The sequence below is a fragment of the Hippocampus comes genome, unplaced genomic scaffold (assembly GCF_001891065.2).
Source record: "Hippocampus comes isolate QL1 unplaced genomic scaffold, H_comes_QL1_v1.1 scaffold76, whole genome shotgun sequence".
NCBI lineage: Eukaryota > Metazoa > Chordata > Actinopteri > Syngnathiformes > Syngnathidae > Hippocampus > Hippocampus comes.
In genome coordinates this window covers 1,204,251-1,222,911 of record NW_017805277.1, presented here as the reverse complement: position 1 = coordinate 1,222,911, position 18,661 = coordinate 1,204,251, and the positions used below count along the sequence as shown (strand labels likewise).

The 18,661-nt window shown below is 39.8% G+C and overlaps 1 protein-coding gene across 2 annotated transcripts; it reads left to right on the top strand.

Moving 5' to 3' along the window:
- Positions 1–1,972: 1,972 nt before the first annotated feature.
- Positions 1,973–15,170, top strand: col9a1b (collagen, type IX, alpha 1b). Of its 2 annotated transcripts, none has more exons than XM_019870315.1 (32): positions 1,973–2,182; positions 2,870–2,923; positions 2,997–3,032; positions 3,161–3,223; positions 4,244–4,297; positions 4,609–4,644; positions 4,722–4,745; positions 4,829–4,882; positions 5,184–5,237; positions 5,467–5,499; positions 5,575–5,631; positions 5,899–5,952; positions 7,013–7,066; positions 7,524–7,577; positions 7,681–7,734; positions 8,586–8,639; positions 8,717–8,770; positions 8,846–8,899; positions 8,981–9,034; positions 9,524–9,568; positions 9,666–9,719; positions 9,814–9,867; positions 9,965–10,018; positions 10,950–11,021; positions 11,218–11,253; positions 11,338–11,382; positions 11,482–11,514; positions 11,613–11,759; positions 12,103–12,157; positions 12,927–13,115; positions 14,168–14,245; positions 14,313–15,170. In XM_019870315.1, exons 1-32 carry the CDS (start codon positions 2,108–2,110, stop codon positions 14,501–14,503), a joined length of 2,025 nt encoding a protein of 674 aa, XP_019725874.1. In that variant the 5' UTR covers positions 1,973–2,107; the 3' UTR covers positions 14,504–15,170. The 2 variants fall into 2 exon arrangements, with proteins under 2 accessions (XP_019725874.1, XP_019725873.1); XM_019870314.1 differs by lacking the exon at positions 7,524–7,577 and adding an exon at positions 7,162–7,215.
- Positions 15,171–18,661: the final 3,491 nt, after the last annotated feature.

Sequence of the window (18,661 nt, the reverse complement as noted above, 5' to 3'; positions counted from 1 at the left end):
CACAGTCAGAAAGTTTCCAGGATCATCTCCTCGACATGTTGCTTATCAAATAGATCCAGCTTTTAACTTCAGAATCAACACCTGGCACTGTGTGGTGGTTCTGCTGCCGCTCGTGTTGTTTTGCTTTGTTTTGGTCAACAGCGCTACCTACAGGTGAAAACGTAAACGACAAAAAAAAATTAACCCTGTCCATGGTTCTGAAGGTTGGAAATACACTCATACCTGTCAATCTTTCGGAGCGCCAACCCATATAAACTCCAAAAAAAATCCTTATAAAGAGCAAAAAATCCTTATAACATACCAAAGCATTTTATATGTCAAAATAACGGCAGAAAAAAACCCACGAAATTTTTAATGATATTTATTGTAGATCTCCATAATACAATGGCAGGTGAATGTCTAATCATCATTCTATTAGTGGCATTACTGTGTTCAGAGTTGTATTCCTGCGTTACTTTTTTCACCAACTCCAAATGCTGACCCATCGGCTCGAAGTTACAGCATCCATTCATATTTACTTTGCACTGCAATAATGCTGTCAGTGTTTCTGGTGCAAGCGATTTTCGGAAATCGGAAAGCACCACAAGTCTCTTTTCAGTCTTCTGGTCGTTTGACTCATCAATTAACAATGAAAATGGCTTTTTTCGGCAATGTTCAATAACATGACGTGTTGCCTCGGGTGCAAGGCATTTATTCACAATATTTATTGTAGATCTCCATAATACAAAAAAACCCCCCGGAAATTTTCAGAATCCGTATGATTTGTGCGATATGGCCATATAGGTAAGATTCACCACAAAATCCGTATAAAATATGGCTAAACCGTATGAGTTGACAGGTATGTACACTATGACATTACAATATAAGATAACAGGACTAGGAAGGTTTCAGTGACACTTTTGCTTGACGGTGACAAATACTGATAGCTTGGATGGATAGATGGATGCATAGATGGGGAAGGAAATATTCACTGAAAGTACAAGAATTTTAGATAGACATACAGTTCTCCAAAGAACTATTATAGTCATCTGTGCCTTTTCAATGGCCAAGCTTTTCAAGCTGTGTCGGGTGCAAGTACAATTAAAAATATATTAATGTGATTAATTAATTTCTAACTAGTGGTTAGCACATCTGTCTCTTCAAAGTAGTTCTGGGGTTCTGGATTTGAATCTCAAAGTGTGGCGTTTGCGTGTTCTCATGTTATCTTGGGTTTTCTTAAAGTGTTTCGTTTTCCTCCCAATTCTCCAAAACATGCACGTTAGGTTAATCGAAGAGTCTTATAAAAATTAATATCAAAGCAAACAAAACACAAACATGTAACAAATACGTAGGTATTGTTGCAAGTTCTGTCAAAGTAGCAACAGGAATATTACACAATGCAAACACTCCTACGATGCAGTGCTGCAACAACACAACACTGCTCAGGGGTTGGTTTCCAAGCATGCTCGGTGAACATCAAATAGTGCTCTCTGGTGGACATGAAGAAAATATCATTACAGATATTACTGTATTTTTCTTTTTGACAACAACAACAATAATAATGCTGATGATCATGATAAAAAAATAAAATAAATAATGATGAGAAACAGTTTCAAAAATTTAGCTTCCTGCGCCAGTCAAAGCTGATCCATTGCGATGTTACGAGAGCAAAGAGGCCTTTTGCGACCTTCCTGTCAGAAAATTAAATCAATGACAATGTTGTTCCTTTTTTTATTTTTTAACTTCCTATTTCAAGTTATGTGATAGTTATCGAACATGTGCATCTAAAAGTCCCCCTAAAAAAATATTGTACGATGACTGAAATATTACATCTCTTTTTTACTGAACACGAACTGGGAATCATTTAAAAAAATCAAACTTAAAATCCTGCCTCCTGGATGAGTCTTTGTACCCCCTCCCCTTTGTTTCCCCTCCCTTCACCTGACACGGCATGAATAAACATCAAAACCATGAATATTTATCAGTTCGGGATGGCCACGGGCCCTCCGAGGGTCTCTAGATAGCTGAGAGGGGTCCAGTTGGGTTGCTTTGTCTGGGGCTTCTTCCATCCCAGCAAATTCCACAGAAAAGGACTTACAACTGTTACTTTTTCAGCACACGGGGAATCATGGCTCGGGCCCCCGGCTATCGAGGACCTCTCCTGGGGCTGCTCCTGCACTTTGCTCTACTTTGCTCAGCTCAAGTAAGTCTTATTTGTGACCCTCATTCCACTCTGTTTCTCACTTTAGAATGACGTGACAGAGGTGCAGGTGAGTGCTTTTGTACACATTGTTCGGACAAATGAGCTCTGTGTTTTTTGTGTGTTTTTTAAAAATTCTTTTCAAATGTCGCGAGGATATTGCACACATATAAAATTGTATTTGAGTGACTTCTTGTCCAGATTCTTTTGGAGAAAAAGCGTAACTCTTGATACGGCAGTTGTTGAAGTCATATAAAAAGTCATTTCTTTCACAATATTTTTACTTTTTATTACTAGTCATTTGTTTAAAAAAATGTCAAGGATGTATTCATTTTAAATGATGTCTTTGTAAGAAAGACATATAAGCAGAAATATTTTTGCTACAAATTATTGAGGTTTATTTTTCCATTTTTATCATCAAGAACGCACCGAGTTCTAAACTACTCAAAATGATTCATGGAAATTCAAATGCATTCTCAAACCATATCTGTAGGTTTGTGTGATATACATACTGTACATAAGAATTCTGGAATTATAATGTGCGATATGTTTGGAGTGGTTGTGCATGAACCTGTGCACCGGATGTCCCTTTCATTTTGAGTCAAACAAACAACCAGCAAAGACATGAAACATAATTGTGTATTTTCAAATTCCAACTGGTTTTGTGCAAATGTGTTTTTCCCTAATCAGCGGGAACAAGGGCTTCCTGGACCTGCAGGTGTACCAGGAATTGATGGCATCGATGTGAGTCCTTGAGTGCAGTCTTGTTTTTCTGCTTTCCTGTATTTGTGCCTCAATATTTTGTCATTCCTTTTAGGGTGAAAGAGGATCAGATGGCCTACCTGGTCCTGCTGTAACTATACATTTTGATTTCATTTTTGATACCCCCAGATTTATTTTATTTTAGATTATTACTATTATTTTATTGTATTTTGTTTTAGGCCTGTTTTCAAAAACTTTGTGTGGGATTGTCATTCGCAGGGACCTGATGGAGAACCTGGTAGAGTTGGATCTTCGGGATTACCTGGAATTCCTGGAAATGATGTAAGTCATCTATGTTCGTATGCATGCTTTTCTGTGTCCATATTTCAAGATGATTTCTATTTGCTGTACTATTGGACTTTCCAAGGTTTATCTATCAAGTTATCACTTCAGTCAGCACATATGTTGTGTTGCCATTAATCCAGCGGACTGTAAAATGATTAGATGGGATGTGACAACTATTGTATTTTGTTCACAATAGGGCATGAGTGGAATTATTTTTTTAAATCAAATTAATAGGTGTGCAAAAATCATTGCCCACCATTTGATTGGTTGTTTTAGCAATGCTATAATGACATTATGGAAAGCCAAGGCCCCAAATTTTGGCAGCTACTCAAATTTGGTGCTTTATTCTTTTATTGTCTTCAAAAGTTGTTGAAACACACCTCTGTAGAAGCTTAATGGAATTGTACCAAATTAAGGTCTATTTTTTACTGTTTTACGTCAGAATGGCTGGTGAAAGGTGTAGAGTACCGTACTGAATTGACAGGTGATGAAAATCTCCTGATGCATTGTCACTAATTTATCGAAAAAAAAAGGTAATTACTGCGTCTAAAACGATTGCACTTTGAAAACAAAAGCCTCTCTGTGATCCAGATGCAGTTGGTATCTTCCACTGAGAATCCACAAAACAGTGTGGAATGATTCCTTGTTTGAAATGAGCCAAAGGAATGTTGCTTTCTGCTGTCTGCACTCTGAGTAGTTTGCCCTCTTGGCCCACGGCTGACTTCTTCCTCCTCGAAACTTTCCTCCCGTGTGCCTCTTGAAGTTTTTTAGGATTTGAGTGAAACGGGGGATTTCTTTAATGCTCCGTGCTGCACCGTAATATATAATGTAACAGCTGGTAAGAGGTGGTTCATCCCTTTTATGACCAGGGCTCCTCCCACAAGGTGAAATTTATGATGATGTAACATGATAGCGATCTAATACTGAATATGGAAATATTGCCAGAGGAAAGGCACTGGCTCCTTTTACAAGCACATGGCAAGGTGAGCTAATCCTGACTGAATGTGCTCTCTGCAGGGTTTGACGGGCCCTGTCGGAGAGCCCGGGCCTGACGGTCCCCCCGGACAGAAAGTAAGTGACTAATGAGCCCCTCACCTCAGAGAACGTCCGGGAAACGGTGCCAAGCTGCTGTCTGCTCTTTTGCCGTTCTTTGCATAAATTCCTCCTGACAAATGAGACCTAATCCTGCAAGTCCTCTGTGTAATCTCCGTGGGGAGGCAAAGCCCGGCATCGCTCCTCATTAGTGCAAACATTGCTGGGTCAAGTGTGCCTGGCCGGCCCAGTCATGTGATAACTATTTAGTCTCATATAGATTGTTTGTACAAACTTTGAGTGTCTGCATCAATCCAATCCATTAAAAAAAAAGCACAATTTTTTTCTAGGGTGAACCCGGAACAGTTGGACCTCGAGGAGCTGCTGTGAGTTTCACATCATCTCCAAATATGCGTCCATCAAACTACATGAATTACTCATCACGCTGTTTTTTTCTCCTCAGGGTGTCGGATCAGATGGACCTCCTGTAAGTTACTCACCATACTGATCCATACTTTTTTTCGTCTTACAAAGTACAAGTTTCATCTCCGTCTGGTTTGATTGTGACAGGGGCCACCTGGGCCAGGAGGACTTCCGGGCCAATTGGGAAAAACAGGACCACCTGTAAGTACAGAACGTGTTTTAATGAGCTACTCTTTATTCATAAAAGTGAAAAGGACTTCATGTGTTACTTAAAAATAGGGAATGGCACTTTTAAACCTCGTTGATAAAGTGACATTTACTGATAATCTGCTATCATTAGAATATCATTAGAATTAGTTATGGTATATTATAAACTTTAGACAGATGGAAGCGGAACAAACATTAAGTTGATGCAACCAAATATAGAGTATCGCTCTACAAGGGGTCAGATATGACTGTAAGGAGTGTCTTTACAAACTTGTTGTGCAATTGCTGAGCACAGGGGCCGATGGGTGTGAGAGGGCCGCAAGGACCTCGTGGACCAACAGGGCCAAGGGTAAGTGAAGTCTTTAATTTGAAAATAAATTGAGATTAACTAAGTGCACCCCTTAATGTACACTGAAAAACACTTTTTTTTAATTACTCAATTTTATTTCATCACGTGGTTGAATGAAATAATATCATCTGGCTCCAGATACATTTTTTTGAGTGGACCATTTATCTACTTAAAAAAATTTAGTAGTCGTGCTCTCTAAGTATAAAACACATTTCCTGTTCTGTTGCAGGGAGCAGCTGGGATGCTGGCCAATGCCGACCTGGTAAAATCAGTCCAAACAAAGATATTTGATTTTCGTGACATGTTTTAAATTTCTGACTTTTCTGCTGCTGTTTAGTGTGCCAACTCTTGTCCACCCGGGACCTCTGGACATCCTGGCATTCCTGGCATGAAGGTGATTGAAAGAGAAGAATCTTGTGTCAACACAAAAGTGTCAAAGTGTGAGCCAAATCTTTTAGGGAACATAACAAAATTGCAGCCTCTTATCATCGCATTCCCATACAGATATACAGTACACTCAAAATATTATCTCTATTTTAGATTTTTGTTCAAAACCTCCCCCCCCAAAAAAAAAACAATTTATTGACTTGTATGCAGCTGCCAAAAAACACATTGAAAACCTATAGTAACTGCTTTTCCCTCCCTTTTTTTGTTTTACCAGGGGCACAAAGGTGTAAAAGGCGAAGCAGGGATACCTGGCAAACAAGGGCATAAGGTATATACGTGTATATATTACTCAAATATTCCATGCAGGTAATTCTACCCAGTGAGATTTAGGCACGTAAATGTACAACGCATGCCAAAGCATTCCCATACGGATTACGCCTGAACCCCCCCGTTAGGAAAATCTCACTCCACACTATGAGGCAAGCATTTTTAGTGCTGCTTATTGTCAAGAAGAGGCCAGACACACCCGTGTAATGCCTCTGATACCTCTCCAGGATGATTGATTTGAAATGATGTTCAAGCAACCTTTTCCCCTCGAATGTCTTCATAAACAATATAAATGGAAATGAGGTGATCTTTCTGCGTGCAGGATATGATTCACCATCAGCCTCACAACGATGTTGTCTGTCACTGACTAACGGGGAGCCGTTTCCATTACCTTTTGCTTGTTTATGCACAGCCACTTGCCATCATCAATAAAATGATCACAGTTTCCATCTTGTTCAGGTCTAAAGTTCTCCAAATGCTTCACTGAGTGTACAAACGCTCCATGAGAAGTTAGAGGCCTCTGTAAACATATTTCTTCCCATTTATTATATCAAGAAAGGCAGATGATACACTTGGCCGCTCACTCTTTCTGGAGTTGCCAGTGAACGAAGAAAAATGTGTTTCCCTTTGAGACGAGCAGAATTGATCATTCATCTGCACTCTGACGTAAAACATGCTGACTTATTTGTTGTTGTGTACAGTTTTATTATCCGCCTCTCTTGTTTATTTCTTTCAATAGCCTCTTCTATGAGCCGTAATTAAATGAACAAATTGCCGTTTTAATGACAGGAAATCTGTGATGATTCAAACCCCCCAAACGCTTTCTTCCATATCTAGTGCAGAATCAGCACATTATTTATTTGTAATTAGCAAAGCGGGGCAACACGTTGGAGTTAAATCATTGGCTTAGCAAAAATTGAAAACAGAATGTTGTTCTTGTTTTCCCATAAACACAATCCACAGTTTTTGTGCAAGTGAGAGGCATCACTCCTGGTGTTATTTTATTTTATTTTTTAACCCCACGCTGCTGATGTTGTTTGTGTTGTCATGTTTGCTTCTAGGGGGAGGAAGGAGAGCAAGGGGGTCAAGGGGGGGTCGGTGCACAAGGACCGACGGTGAGATTGACTATTTGCATTGCTTTCAGTGTGTGTGTGTTGTGGTCACGCTCGCTTTTATGTCATTCTCCGGCTGTCTCTGTGTGTTGTTCCAGGGCGCACAGGGCATCCGTGGAGCCACAGGAATGATGGGCACTAAAGGAGAAATGGTTGGTGATTTTTTTTTTTTTTTTTTTTCCTTCTGTAATATTTATCCATTTTAGTTGAACTCTGACCTGCAAGTGAGAGGCATCACTCCTGGTGTTATTTTATTTTATTTTTTAACCCCACGCTGCTGATGTTGTTTGTGTTGTCATGTTTGCTTCTAGGGGGAGGAAGGAGAGCAAGGGGGTCAAGGGGGGGTCGGTGCACAAGGACCGACGGTGAGATTGACTATTTGCATTGCTTTCAGTGTGTGTGTGTTGTGGTCACGCTCGCTTTTATGTCATTCTCCGGCTGTCTCTGTGTGTTGTTCCAGGGCGCACAGGGCATCCGTGGAGCCACAGGAATGATGGGCACTAAAGGAGAAATGGTTGGTGATTTTTTTTTTTTTTTTTTTTGGCCTTCTGCAATTTCTATCCATTTCAGTTGAACTCTGACCAAATGTGTCATGTTTACTGTTTGTTGTCTGACAGGGGGCTCGAGGCCCTGATGGAGATCCGGGTCCTCAGGGCGTTGCTGGTGCATCTGTAAGTGTTTAAAAGTGTACAACATGGACACAAAATGTACTGTAGGTTCTGCGAGACTTCAGTTTACAAAGCAAGGTCCATGAAGCCCTGCTTTAGAGAGGAACACAAATTCCTGCATACATGCTGCAAAATCTCGCCGAAAGTCTCCCTAGCAGAGCGAAAGCCATTCTCCCAATTTTTCTTTTATTATCTATTTTACGCTTCCTATATTTTATGTCCCAATACTTTTGTCCACATTGTTTCATATACTTCTGTGTGCACACGTGTGACATAAACAGTCTAGGTAGGGACAAGTTACTATCAAAAAACTAAACAATGCTTGTAATTCTCGAGGGCACTGAATAGATCACAACTGGACTGTTCTGTTTGTCTTAGAAGATGTTTCGCCTCTCATCTGAGTAGGCTGCATCAGTTCAGACAACAAGGCTTGGTTGGTTGATTAGGATCAGCCTAAATTGGCATGGAAAACCCGGCTATTGATGTCCCAAATTGGACGAACGCCCCAAGCATGAATGGTATCCTTCAATGGAAATGCAAAACAACAGTCTCATTGAGAGGACTTTGTCTGTCAACAAGTCATCGTGTAAAGAGTTTGGACTTCCCACACCAACTTAGTGCAGTGCGAAGAAAGCCTTGTTGCTTGAGCTGATGAAGCCTAATGAAACATATTCCAAGATAAGCAGTCCAGGTGAGATCGATTCAGCGCTCTGAGGTTGAAAAGACCACAAGCGAAAGTACTCGTATAATTGCTTATGGTGCAACAATGCCATCTCTGACTTGTAATATGTGATCCTACCAGTTTCTTTTTAAGTTACTGTCATCTAAACAACTATGGAACTGTACGATTTCAGGGTGATCAAGGCCAACGAGGTATAATGGGTGAACCTGGGCCCAAAGGTGAACAGGTAGGTTGATGCATCATCACTGAACTTCTATAAATAATGTTTGTTTGAACAATCTGACCAAAGGTTTTGTTGGTCAGGGTTTACTAGGACCAAGAGGCATCACAGGTCTGCCAGGTCCCAAAGGAGATGCTGTGAGTATAATTAGTGTGTCAAACATGATGACAATGTTAAATTTTCTTTTGGGCTTATTTTATTATTCCCACCAGGGTTTACCTGGAGTGGATGGCCGTGAGGGTATTCCAGGCATGCCGGGAACAAAGGTAAATTTCCTACAGCTTCGTATTATCATTCTAAAGTATGTGTTCCAATCAGATCTTCCTCACTGTTTGTTTTGCCGACAGGGAGGGATTGGCAAACCTGGACTTCCTGGAGAGGGTGGCCCTCAGGGCCTTCCTGTAAGTCTGACTCCCAAACTCAGCTCAGCACACCGAGTTTAAAATGCCAGCTTCTCCCACCAAATAATTCCGCTGTATCATATCTGATGACAACCTGTTATGAGCTTAACCATTGAAAATAAACACTTGATATTACCACAACCCTGCACACACACACACACACACACACACACATACGCTATGAAACAGAAATTACGCTCTCCTTGGCACAAGTGTGCAAGCAATGCTTTTCCTGCCCTCTAATGTGTGAGGAGCCTAATGAAAGACACTAATGGGACTCAATTCAACTGTGACACTGTTTAGCTAAGATTGTGTCGGTGTTCAAGTCGTCACCCGAATTAAACCTTGAGGGTGCTGTGATCAAGACGTTTATAAGCAGCTTATTTGGGCCAATGGCTCAGACAAATATAATTAATCCATCCGTGTGGAAACGCTGAGGTGAATTTCTTTTTTAAGTTGTTTTATGGGCTCTTATTCTGTGTGTTTTAGGGTTTGCCTGGCTCACCTGGACCAAAAGGACAGAGTGGCTCAAAGGTTGCTGTCTTGATTCATAACTAAATCTGTGGCGCTGTTGCTTGCGTTCATATTTTAAGTGAAAACTATCACAATTTGGACTGCTTTGGTGCTTTAGGGAGACGTCGGTCAAACAGGCTTCCCTGGAACGATGGGCTCAGCCGGAAAAATGGTATAGCACATCAAGTTATTATCCACCAAGGCTTGTATTATATTGACCTGACAGAAACAAAACACAAAACAACTCTGACCTTTCTCCTCTATAGGGCGAGCGTGGGGAACAAGGCGAGGTTGGAGTCGCTGGACCCATTGGTGAACCTGTGAGCACTCATCCCGGTTTCATTTTAATGGTTTTAATTAAATAAAAAGTCAAAGGACCCCCACTTCATTATTGTTAATCCTCCTCTACGCTTTCAGGGAGGATTGGGAGAACAAGGCCCAGTGGGTCCAGTTGGCAAGCCTGGTTCCAGGGTAAGATATTTACTCATGAGCAAATATTTATTTCATTTCATATTCTTTTACTGGAAACATTTAGAGGCCACTTAACATATTTAATTTAATGTCCTTTATTTGGTCGAGCACAGTGAAATGCCACTGGGTATACTGTCATATATTTATTTATTTTATTTAATTTTAGTGATAACATAAGGGGATAATTGAATTTTTTTTCAAGGGGCTAAGTTATTTTATTCAATATATTACAATGCCAGATGCTTTTGCATTTAAAGAAAAAAAACTGAGAAAGTTTCTTCCTGACTCTTGTTTCCCAGTAGACTTTGTTATAATCGAGTGGATCTCGTTTGAGGTCTACTTTCACAGTGAGGGGTGAACAGGCTGAAAGGGTCCACTGTTCTCAGTCCTGACATTCCGCAGAGATCAAATTGGAGACAAACTGAAGATATGCTGCCATGCTTTGTGTGCTTTGCTAAGACATTTTATGCACTCCTGTATATTAATGGTGCACAGCATGTAATGCCTTTGAAAACTTCAACAAAAAATCTTTATATTTCTACAGTGCTTTTCATTGTCTTCTCTTACGTTAAAGTACGGCAGTAGTCTGTGTAGTAGTCGTAGTAGGATTAATATCCGATTAACGGCATTAAATCGTTTTTTGTTTATGAAATTTCTGTTGAAATTTTAACCCACATACACACGTATATTTCATTGTGCATTATATATTATGCAGCATGATGAATGAATGGTTAGCATATTTGCCTCACAGTTAAGAGACTGTGGGTTCAAATTGGGCTCTATATATAGATATATAAAGAGAGAGAGAGAGAGAGAGAGAGAGAGAGAGAGAGAGAGAGAGAGAGAGAGAGAGAGAGAAAGAAAGGGCGGGGGGGGGGCGGGACACCTTTGGGAGGGGGACCTTTTAAATGTGCTTTTCGGTTTGTGACAGGGACCCAAAGGTGACCCTGGCCTTCCTGGTATTCCAGGCCCTCCTGGCGTTCCTGGCATGAAAGGAGAAAGGGTAAGGAATTCACGATAGTCCATCTTGGAAAGACAATTTTTTTTGTTGATTGTTACTCAACACAGAACTCTCTGTGCTGAAGACTAATGCAGACACACACACACACACACACACACACACACACACACACACACACACACACACACACACACACACACACACTTGCAGCAAAGCTCATTTGTCTCGTTGATTACAGGGTGAGCGAGGAGAAGCAGGGCCCAAGGGAGACCAGGTATGAAATCCTCATATGAAATGATTATTTCACGCATGAGGTATAACGATACTTAACCCACAAAATGATTACATATTTTTTCAGGGTCCACAAGGTGATGAAGGCAACCCTGGAGACAAAGGAGATAATGTAAGTTCTTATGCAAATATGAACAGTTTTCACTTGAAATCTCAGGAAAATACAATGCATCATGTTCCCATTTTTGTTGATGTCTCATATCTCTTGAAGGGTGAACCTGGAGAAGGTGGAGCAAAGGGAGAGGTGTGTAGCAGTTTAGTTTTTTGGCATTGTTACATTTCTTTTGAATATGTTCACAACTGCCTAATTCATTGTCTTGGCAATGTATGATATTTCTCAAGACTGGAAACCCTGGCGAGGCTGGCAGAAGAGGTCCAGAGGGAATTCGAGGCCAGCCCGGAATTGAGGGTCCACCCGGCACTCCTGGACCGCGAGGCATGCAAGGAAACAGAGGTCCACCTGGAGCTAGAGGAACACAAGGTCCCGCGGTAGGTAGAGTACACTCTCGCTACAAAGTATGCACAATGCAATCATTGCAAAAAAAAGAACACTTAAAAGAAAAAACACACCCCAGAAAACAAACGCAAAAACTACACTATTTACATTTCATTTTTTGAATTGAACTTCTAAAATAAATGACCCTTTATTCGACATTCTCATGAATTGAGAGTTTACTTGAAATTTTAGGTCAAATTTGCCTTTAGGAGATCAGCCATCCATTTCCCTTTGATTAAAGATGTGATCATGGTGATAAACTACAAACAGGAAAGAAAATCTTGAATGAAAATGGGACGGCGAAGTGTTTTGATATGTTGAAACACTGTTTTGCAGGGTAAAGAACCGAGCGACCAGCACATCAAGCAGGTCTGCATGCGAGTCATGCAAGGTAAGAAGCGATGACCCCATTCATCATCCCCTTGTGCCTCGTTTATGACGCGAATCCCAGCCACAATGCTTGCTTACAAGAGCACACATACTGTAGCGTGGCGCTGGCCTTCTGCTCCCTCATTGATCAGGACGCTTGCTCAATACTACACAGTTCACACATAGAAAAGAGAAGGGCTCATAAGCAAAACATGAAATAAGATTCAGTCCTTGTTTATTTGATGGATGAAAGATCTCCTTGTTCGCCTCGGAAGAAATGTTCCGGCGGAAGACACAACCTCTCTTCTCTTTATTCTTTTGTTCTTGTGTCTTCCAAACTCATCTCCTAGAGTCATTACTTTTTTATAGCCGAGCTGCTGAAAAATTAATTACACCTCTAGCAGACCTCCACTCCTCTGCTCAGAGAAAAGAGAGTCAATGCCAGGGAAGGCAATGTTTAAAAGGAACAGTCAGGCTGCATGCACTGCATGAATTTTCAGCAAGAGCCAGGAAGTGCAAGATAGCAGGCAGCAAAGAATCACAGGAGATTAATATTGGATCATTTGCATCGTGAACATACGTTTTCTTTGGCTCATTGCTGTATTAAAAAAGTACAGTCTTTTCTCTGTTGAATTGACTGAGGGTTTTGTTGAAAGACAGGAGAAGTTTTTCGTGACTTCATTTCCTGCTTCACTCTGAATTGAACCCAAAAGAGTATCAAGACTATCTCCATGAGGCCAGCATAACACTGGTGCCCATCATAACTCTGTGGTTTAATTCTCTCATAATAGAACAACTGGCTAATTTGGCTGCTAGTTTGAGAAGACCAGAGTCTGGTGCTGTTGGCTTACCTGGCAAACCTGGACCCCCGGGCCCTCCTGGTGCTCCAGGAGACAATGGCATGCCAGGACAGGCGGGGGCGAGAGGCCTTCCTGGACTCAAAGGGCCACCAGGACAACTTGGAGCAAAAGGACCTAAAGGTAACTAACATGACATAGTTAAGCAATTTGTGTGCTTTTGTCCAGTTTATAGCAGCAGGCCATCAAACCATGTTTAATTAGAGTAGAGGAAACGGTTCCATTGTGTACGGGCCAGACTCCGATTATTCATCCATCCATCCATTTTCTAATCTGTTTTTCCTGGAGCCTATTCCAGCTGTCTTTGGACAGTCGGCGGGGTACATCCTGAATGAACTGGTTGCCAGCAGATCGTAGGGCACACATAGACGCACAACCATCCGTGCTCACAATCACACCGAGGCACAATTTAGAATGTTCGACCAACCTGCCATGCATGTTTTTGGAATGTGGGCGGAAACTGGAGTACCCGGAAAAAACCCATGCAGGCACGGGGAGAATATGCAAACTCCACACAGGAAGGCCAGATCCGGAATCAAACCCTGCACCTCTACACTATGAGCCGACATGCTAACCAGTCAGTGTCACCCGCCACATTATTTTATTCATTGAATGATTTATTTTTGTACAAACACCCTCAAAATCTGAAAAAAAATGCTAATTACACATTTAGTTTTCCAAGTAAAATGAGGCGCAGTATGGGAATAAGTATTTAAAAACGAAAATCTAAGAGCATGTGAAACCACAGGTGGTGAACACTGTGAGTATGCAGAGGTTGACTGTAGTTTTAACTTGTAATATCACCATTCACTACTAGATGGCAGACATGTCTTAGTTATGTGCTTACAACTGGTTCTATATTGCCTGATACTACGTGATTAGGTTGAATATTTTTTTGCGGATATGGAATGATATGCAGGGCAAACGTAGCACCTCAATAATATTAAAATTAGGGAGTTCATCTTTGTGAAAAAAAATCATAAAATGAAGTTATATTTTAGTTTGCTGTTTAGCAGTTTTGTGCTGTACTTGAATGATCATTTTTATGCAAGACAACCCTTTCCACTGGAAAGGTCGGTTCCCCCTCCAGTATTTAAATTGGCCCTCCCTGTTTTATATCTAGCTAAATGCTATTAAGTGGATTGGCGTCATCATTTGATGTTTGTCGCTTACAGGTGAAATGGGTGACAGAGGGTCCCGCGGGCCGACAGCACGAGGAGCCAAAGGTCAGCAAGGACCTCCAGGACTCCCTGGTGAGTAAATGTTAGATTATCATAATATTACAGGTTATGTCGAGGCTAACAAGAAGAACTATCACAGGCGACGCTGGCAAACCTGGTTATGGTCAGGACGGTCGCGATGGCCAGAGAGGACCTCCTGGTCTTCCCGGACAACCCGGTGTACCCGGGCCTCCTGGTTCAGCTGGTCCTAACGGTTACTGTGACCCATCCTCTTGCAACCTGTCACCGGGCGCTCAGCCTGTGGATGTGAAGGGACCTGCAAGGAACTAAAAGCCACTCTGGGAGAGACAGAGACTATTGGATTAGAACATGTTTCATCTCAGGGGTTTGTGGTGCCTTCCCTCCATTAACCTCTAGTCATTTCTTGACAAGCTCCGCCACGAAGTGCCCGCCTCCAGAAAAACACACAACAATTTTTATGTGTTGCCAAAGTCTTTTTTTCTACCTGGACGTATGTTTTATATTCCCAACAAGTTGTCTTAAATAGTTCATTCCACTTCTCTCTATTCACAGTTTTGCCCCTCCTCAAGTAAAAAAAAACAAAAACAAAAACAAACAAAAAAAAAAAAACCTACATTTCCTCACAAATCATGTCTAACAGTCACCCAAATATCCGGATTAGGTAGTGCCTTTTTGTGTTGTATGTGGTAATTTATCAAAGACGTGATTTTTTTTTTTTCAACGACTGTCCACAAATCATAAAGTCTTTGCGGTTGCAAATAAAAAGGACAGAAGGTGTCACACTGACCGTATGTCAGTGTAGGTTGTAAATCTGTAAAAAAAAGAAAAGAAATGTTTGGGTTGTGGTGAAGTTTATTTCCGACAAAACAATCTGATGTGACATTTTGCCTCATTGTACAGGACGACAGCAGTCAATTTTAATAATGATGAGTGCAATTGTCATAAATGTAACAAATACAATAAAAAATTACACACAGCACTGTTTATTTATTCTGTATGAAAACTTCTGGTTACTAATGAAAGATTTATTGATTAAAAAAATACTTTAAAGATTGGGTATTGTGCTTAATGGAGCTATTTTTAAATATAAATGGAGACAATTTGCAGGCAATGAACGATAGATATTTTAAAAATATTGCTCTGATCTATTTTAAATTTGTATTTATTTATATATGATTGTTGTTTAGTCATGAACTTCGACATAACTGGCTCTCCTAGGGGGCATTGTTCTATGATATGTCCACCAAGTTTTGAGGCAATAACAGTCTGCAATTGAATTATTTGCGGACATAAGGACAAAAGGATCACACATTTGCAAAGCGCTGCTTGAGGGTTTTAAGATGATGTATGACATGATGACTTGTGCTTTGTTTTCGGAACTTGTTAACTGCGGACAAAACAATCACATGTAACACCTTTAAGACTTTGAAAATAAAAAAATAGCATCATCACAATAAAATGTCAGAAAAAAACAAATACAGTATAGGCAATTCCATGTTTCAGGGATTGACATTTAACAAAACACAACAAAATACCACAAATAAAGCACTGTATAACGTTTATTGCACACGATTAAGGCAGATATCAGTTCAGATCAAGAAAATGTTGCAAAGGAACATGTCAAAGAGAACTTCTGCTCATGGTAATACAGTACATGTAAATTAAACTCACAACATTTTGTGTGGAAAAAAAAAAACAAAAAAAATGTACGTTTTCCAAAATAGCTAATCACGCTGATCACAGAGTGAGGTAGATATTGAAGCACACAAAAATGAGGACAAAAGGACACCGAGTACGACACCCGTTTATACGGTTGCAGTGAGAGCAGCTGGCACACATTTTTACTCTGAGAGAGCATGCTGAGATGCTGATCCATACTCCCCACATAACAAGATGACGTGACATTATACTAGTTACAGAATAACTTTGCAACTGGGGGCTAGGAAAAAAAAAACAAAACAAAACAAGCCCTGACAAGATAAGCAGTTGATTGAAATGATGCAACAACAAATAGACACCTTTGTTTTTTGCGCTCCACTTACAGCTAGATAAATTTGAAAAAGATTCTGGTGAAGTGAGCTGTGACATGAAGAGCCACTTTTCAGTCCCCCCTCGTTATCTCAGCTAAATTGAAGTCACATGAATATTAAGTGTACACACACGAGAAGCTCTCATCAGTACAACAGAGGAAAAACAGGAAGTTCAGATTACTTTTCGTGCCTTCGGAATTCGATCAAGGTCAGCTTTATTTTCTCAGAAGGGGAGCCCATTAAGAGGAACATGATGAAAAAAGCCACAAGCCAATAGAAAGCAGATTGTCCTCCAATGCTTCTCATCTATTGAACATTTTCATTCTCGTCCAGCAGGGGGCTCTTTAGACTCATAAATGAATTCTTCAAAAAATGATCCACTCGCATTTTAAAACCCAGCTGATGACAAAACAAGCATGCTTTAAGAACAAAAAAGACATATTTTGTGTAGGATGTGATGTTCTTTGACGTGAGACTTGGAAGACAGAAGAAAAGAAACAACAACAAAAAATTTGAATGAGGGGAGAGCTGGTTAGAAACTCACACTTTACAATATCGAACACAACATAGCAGAAATTAAAGCCTTTGAGTCCAACTGTCAGTACAGCAGCACCAAATAAAAATAAATAAATAAATAAATAAATAGAAGCACATTTCACCGTATTTCCTCAAAGAGTGGCCTCATCAACAAATATCGCAAATGCTTGAGTTCAGTTAACTGCTGTCAAGGGTGGCACAACCCATGATTAGGTTCAAAGGGCAATTACTTTTTCTCATTGCGACAGGTCGGTTTGGATTTTTTTGGTGTGTGTACATAAATTAAATTGGTTCTGTATTTAGAAACTGCACTTTGTATTTCCTTGGTTTGTCTCTGTGTGATATCTATCATCCACACACACACACACACACACACACACACACACACACACACACACACACACACACACACACACACACATTATATCTCCTGTGATTGTGTGGTGACCAATCGAGGATCTACCTCGCCTCTCTGTACCAGTTCATTTTTGAGCCATATGGATAAGCAGTACAGAAAATGTACGGATTGAAAAAAAATACAATAATAATTTTCTATACATACCGTGTGTGTGTGTGTATATATATATATTTAAAGCTGTAAACCCCCTGCACCCCCGCCCCCCACTTTATAGATGCCTGGTACTCTTTAGTGTTGAGCCTGCGAATGCACTCTGTACGAGGAAATATGGTAATATAGAAAACAGACTGATTGGCAATATGATTAAATCATCGTTACGGCCATTCGACTCAAAGTGTATGATCAAAACATTAAAACAAGTTTAGAAGTGAGCAAAGAAATAAATCAACATCTTCCAGTCTTAAGGCAATGAAATACATTTCTAAAAAGAACTTGGATGTGAACATGTCAAGTAACGATGTGAGTGTAATTCACAAACAAATTTTGCGCAGTGTTCTTATTACTTTGGTGGGGTTGAAAAGCAAAAATACACAAATAGACCGGAGGAATCATCGTCTGCAACCACTGTGTAAACACAACACAACACAACACAACACTTGAAATTAACAAAGGCACACAAAGCAGTAACCTATCAAATTGTGTACGACTGACGACTTTAACATGTCGTTAAAATGATATCTTGCTTGTGTAATTACATCATCAGGTCCCATTACAAGCCCCATTACCCAGAAACAAAATGCATGCGCAAAAAGACCCATCACTCATTATCCTAGTATACAACTGAGAGTATTTACACATCGACGCAAGAGTAAGCATAAAGTGTATGATGGAGCTACAGGGACACTGTAAAAAAAAGAAAGAAATAAAATTACAATAAAGGTTTAAATCTATGAAATAATTGAATCTAAAATTGATTCAAATGCAATATCACACAAGTTTTATGAAGAAATTTTATGAGAAATCAGTGTCGTGATAGAAATGATAAAAAAAGGCATATGGGCAAGAAGGCATCATTTTACAAGAAATAAATTGGAATTTTACTAAAATAAAATCACCCTGTTTACAAGAAAAATGTGGCTTTACAGATTTAAACTGTGTTGTTACGAGAAAAACTAAAAACATCATGATAAAATTATGAGAATAATTTATGAGAATGAACATGCATGTTCACTGTAGTGATGTTTTAAAAGAGTCAAATTATGATTTGATGATTTTTTTTTTATGAGAATAAAGGTATAGAAGCCATACAGTACTAGAAAACAAAAGAGAAAAAAATATGGATGAAAGTAGTAATTTTACTCAAGATAAAAAAATGCAATATTAACAGCCGCGTTAAGTGTATTATCATGAAACAAATGTTTTGGTAATATAATGAGGAAAAAAACCTGATGATTAATACTTGAAAGACAAACAAAACGATTTTATTTTCATTACTACAAAACATTGTACACATTTTGTCTTGTAATAATACAGCTTTATTTG

Bases quoted from the DNA above. Each gene is read 5' to 3' on its own strand.
- col9a1b (XM_019870315.1), top strand. From the start codon at position 2,108: ATGGCTCGGGCCCCCGGCTATCGAGGACCTCTCCTGGGGCTGCTCCTG. The intron at 5,500-5,574 runs GTAAAATCAGTC...GCTGCTGTTTAG, and splicing joins TGCTGGCCAATGCCGACCTG to TGTGCCAACTCTTGTCCACC. The intron at 9,569-9,665 runs GTTGCTGTCTTG...TTGGTGCTTTAG, and splicing joins AAGGACAGAGTGGCTCAAAG to GGAGACGTCGGTCAAACAGG.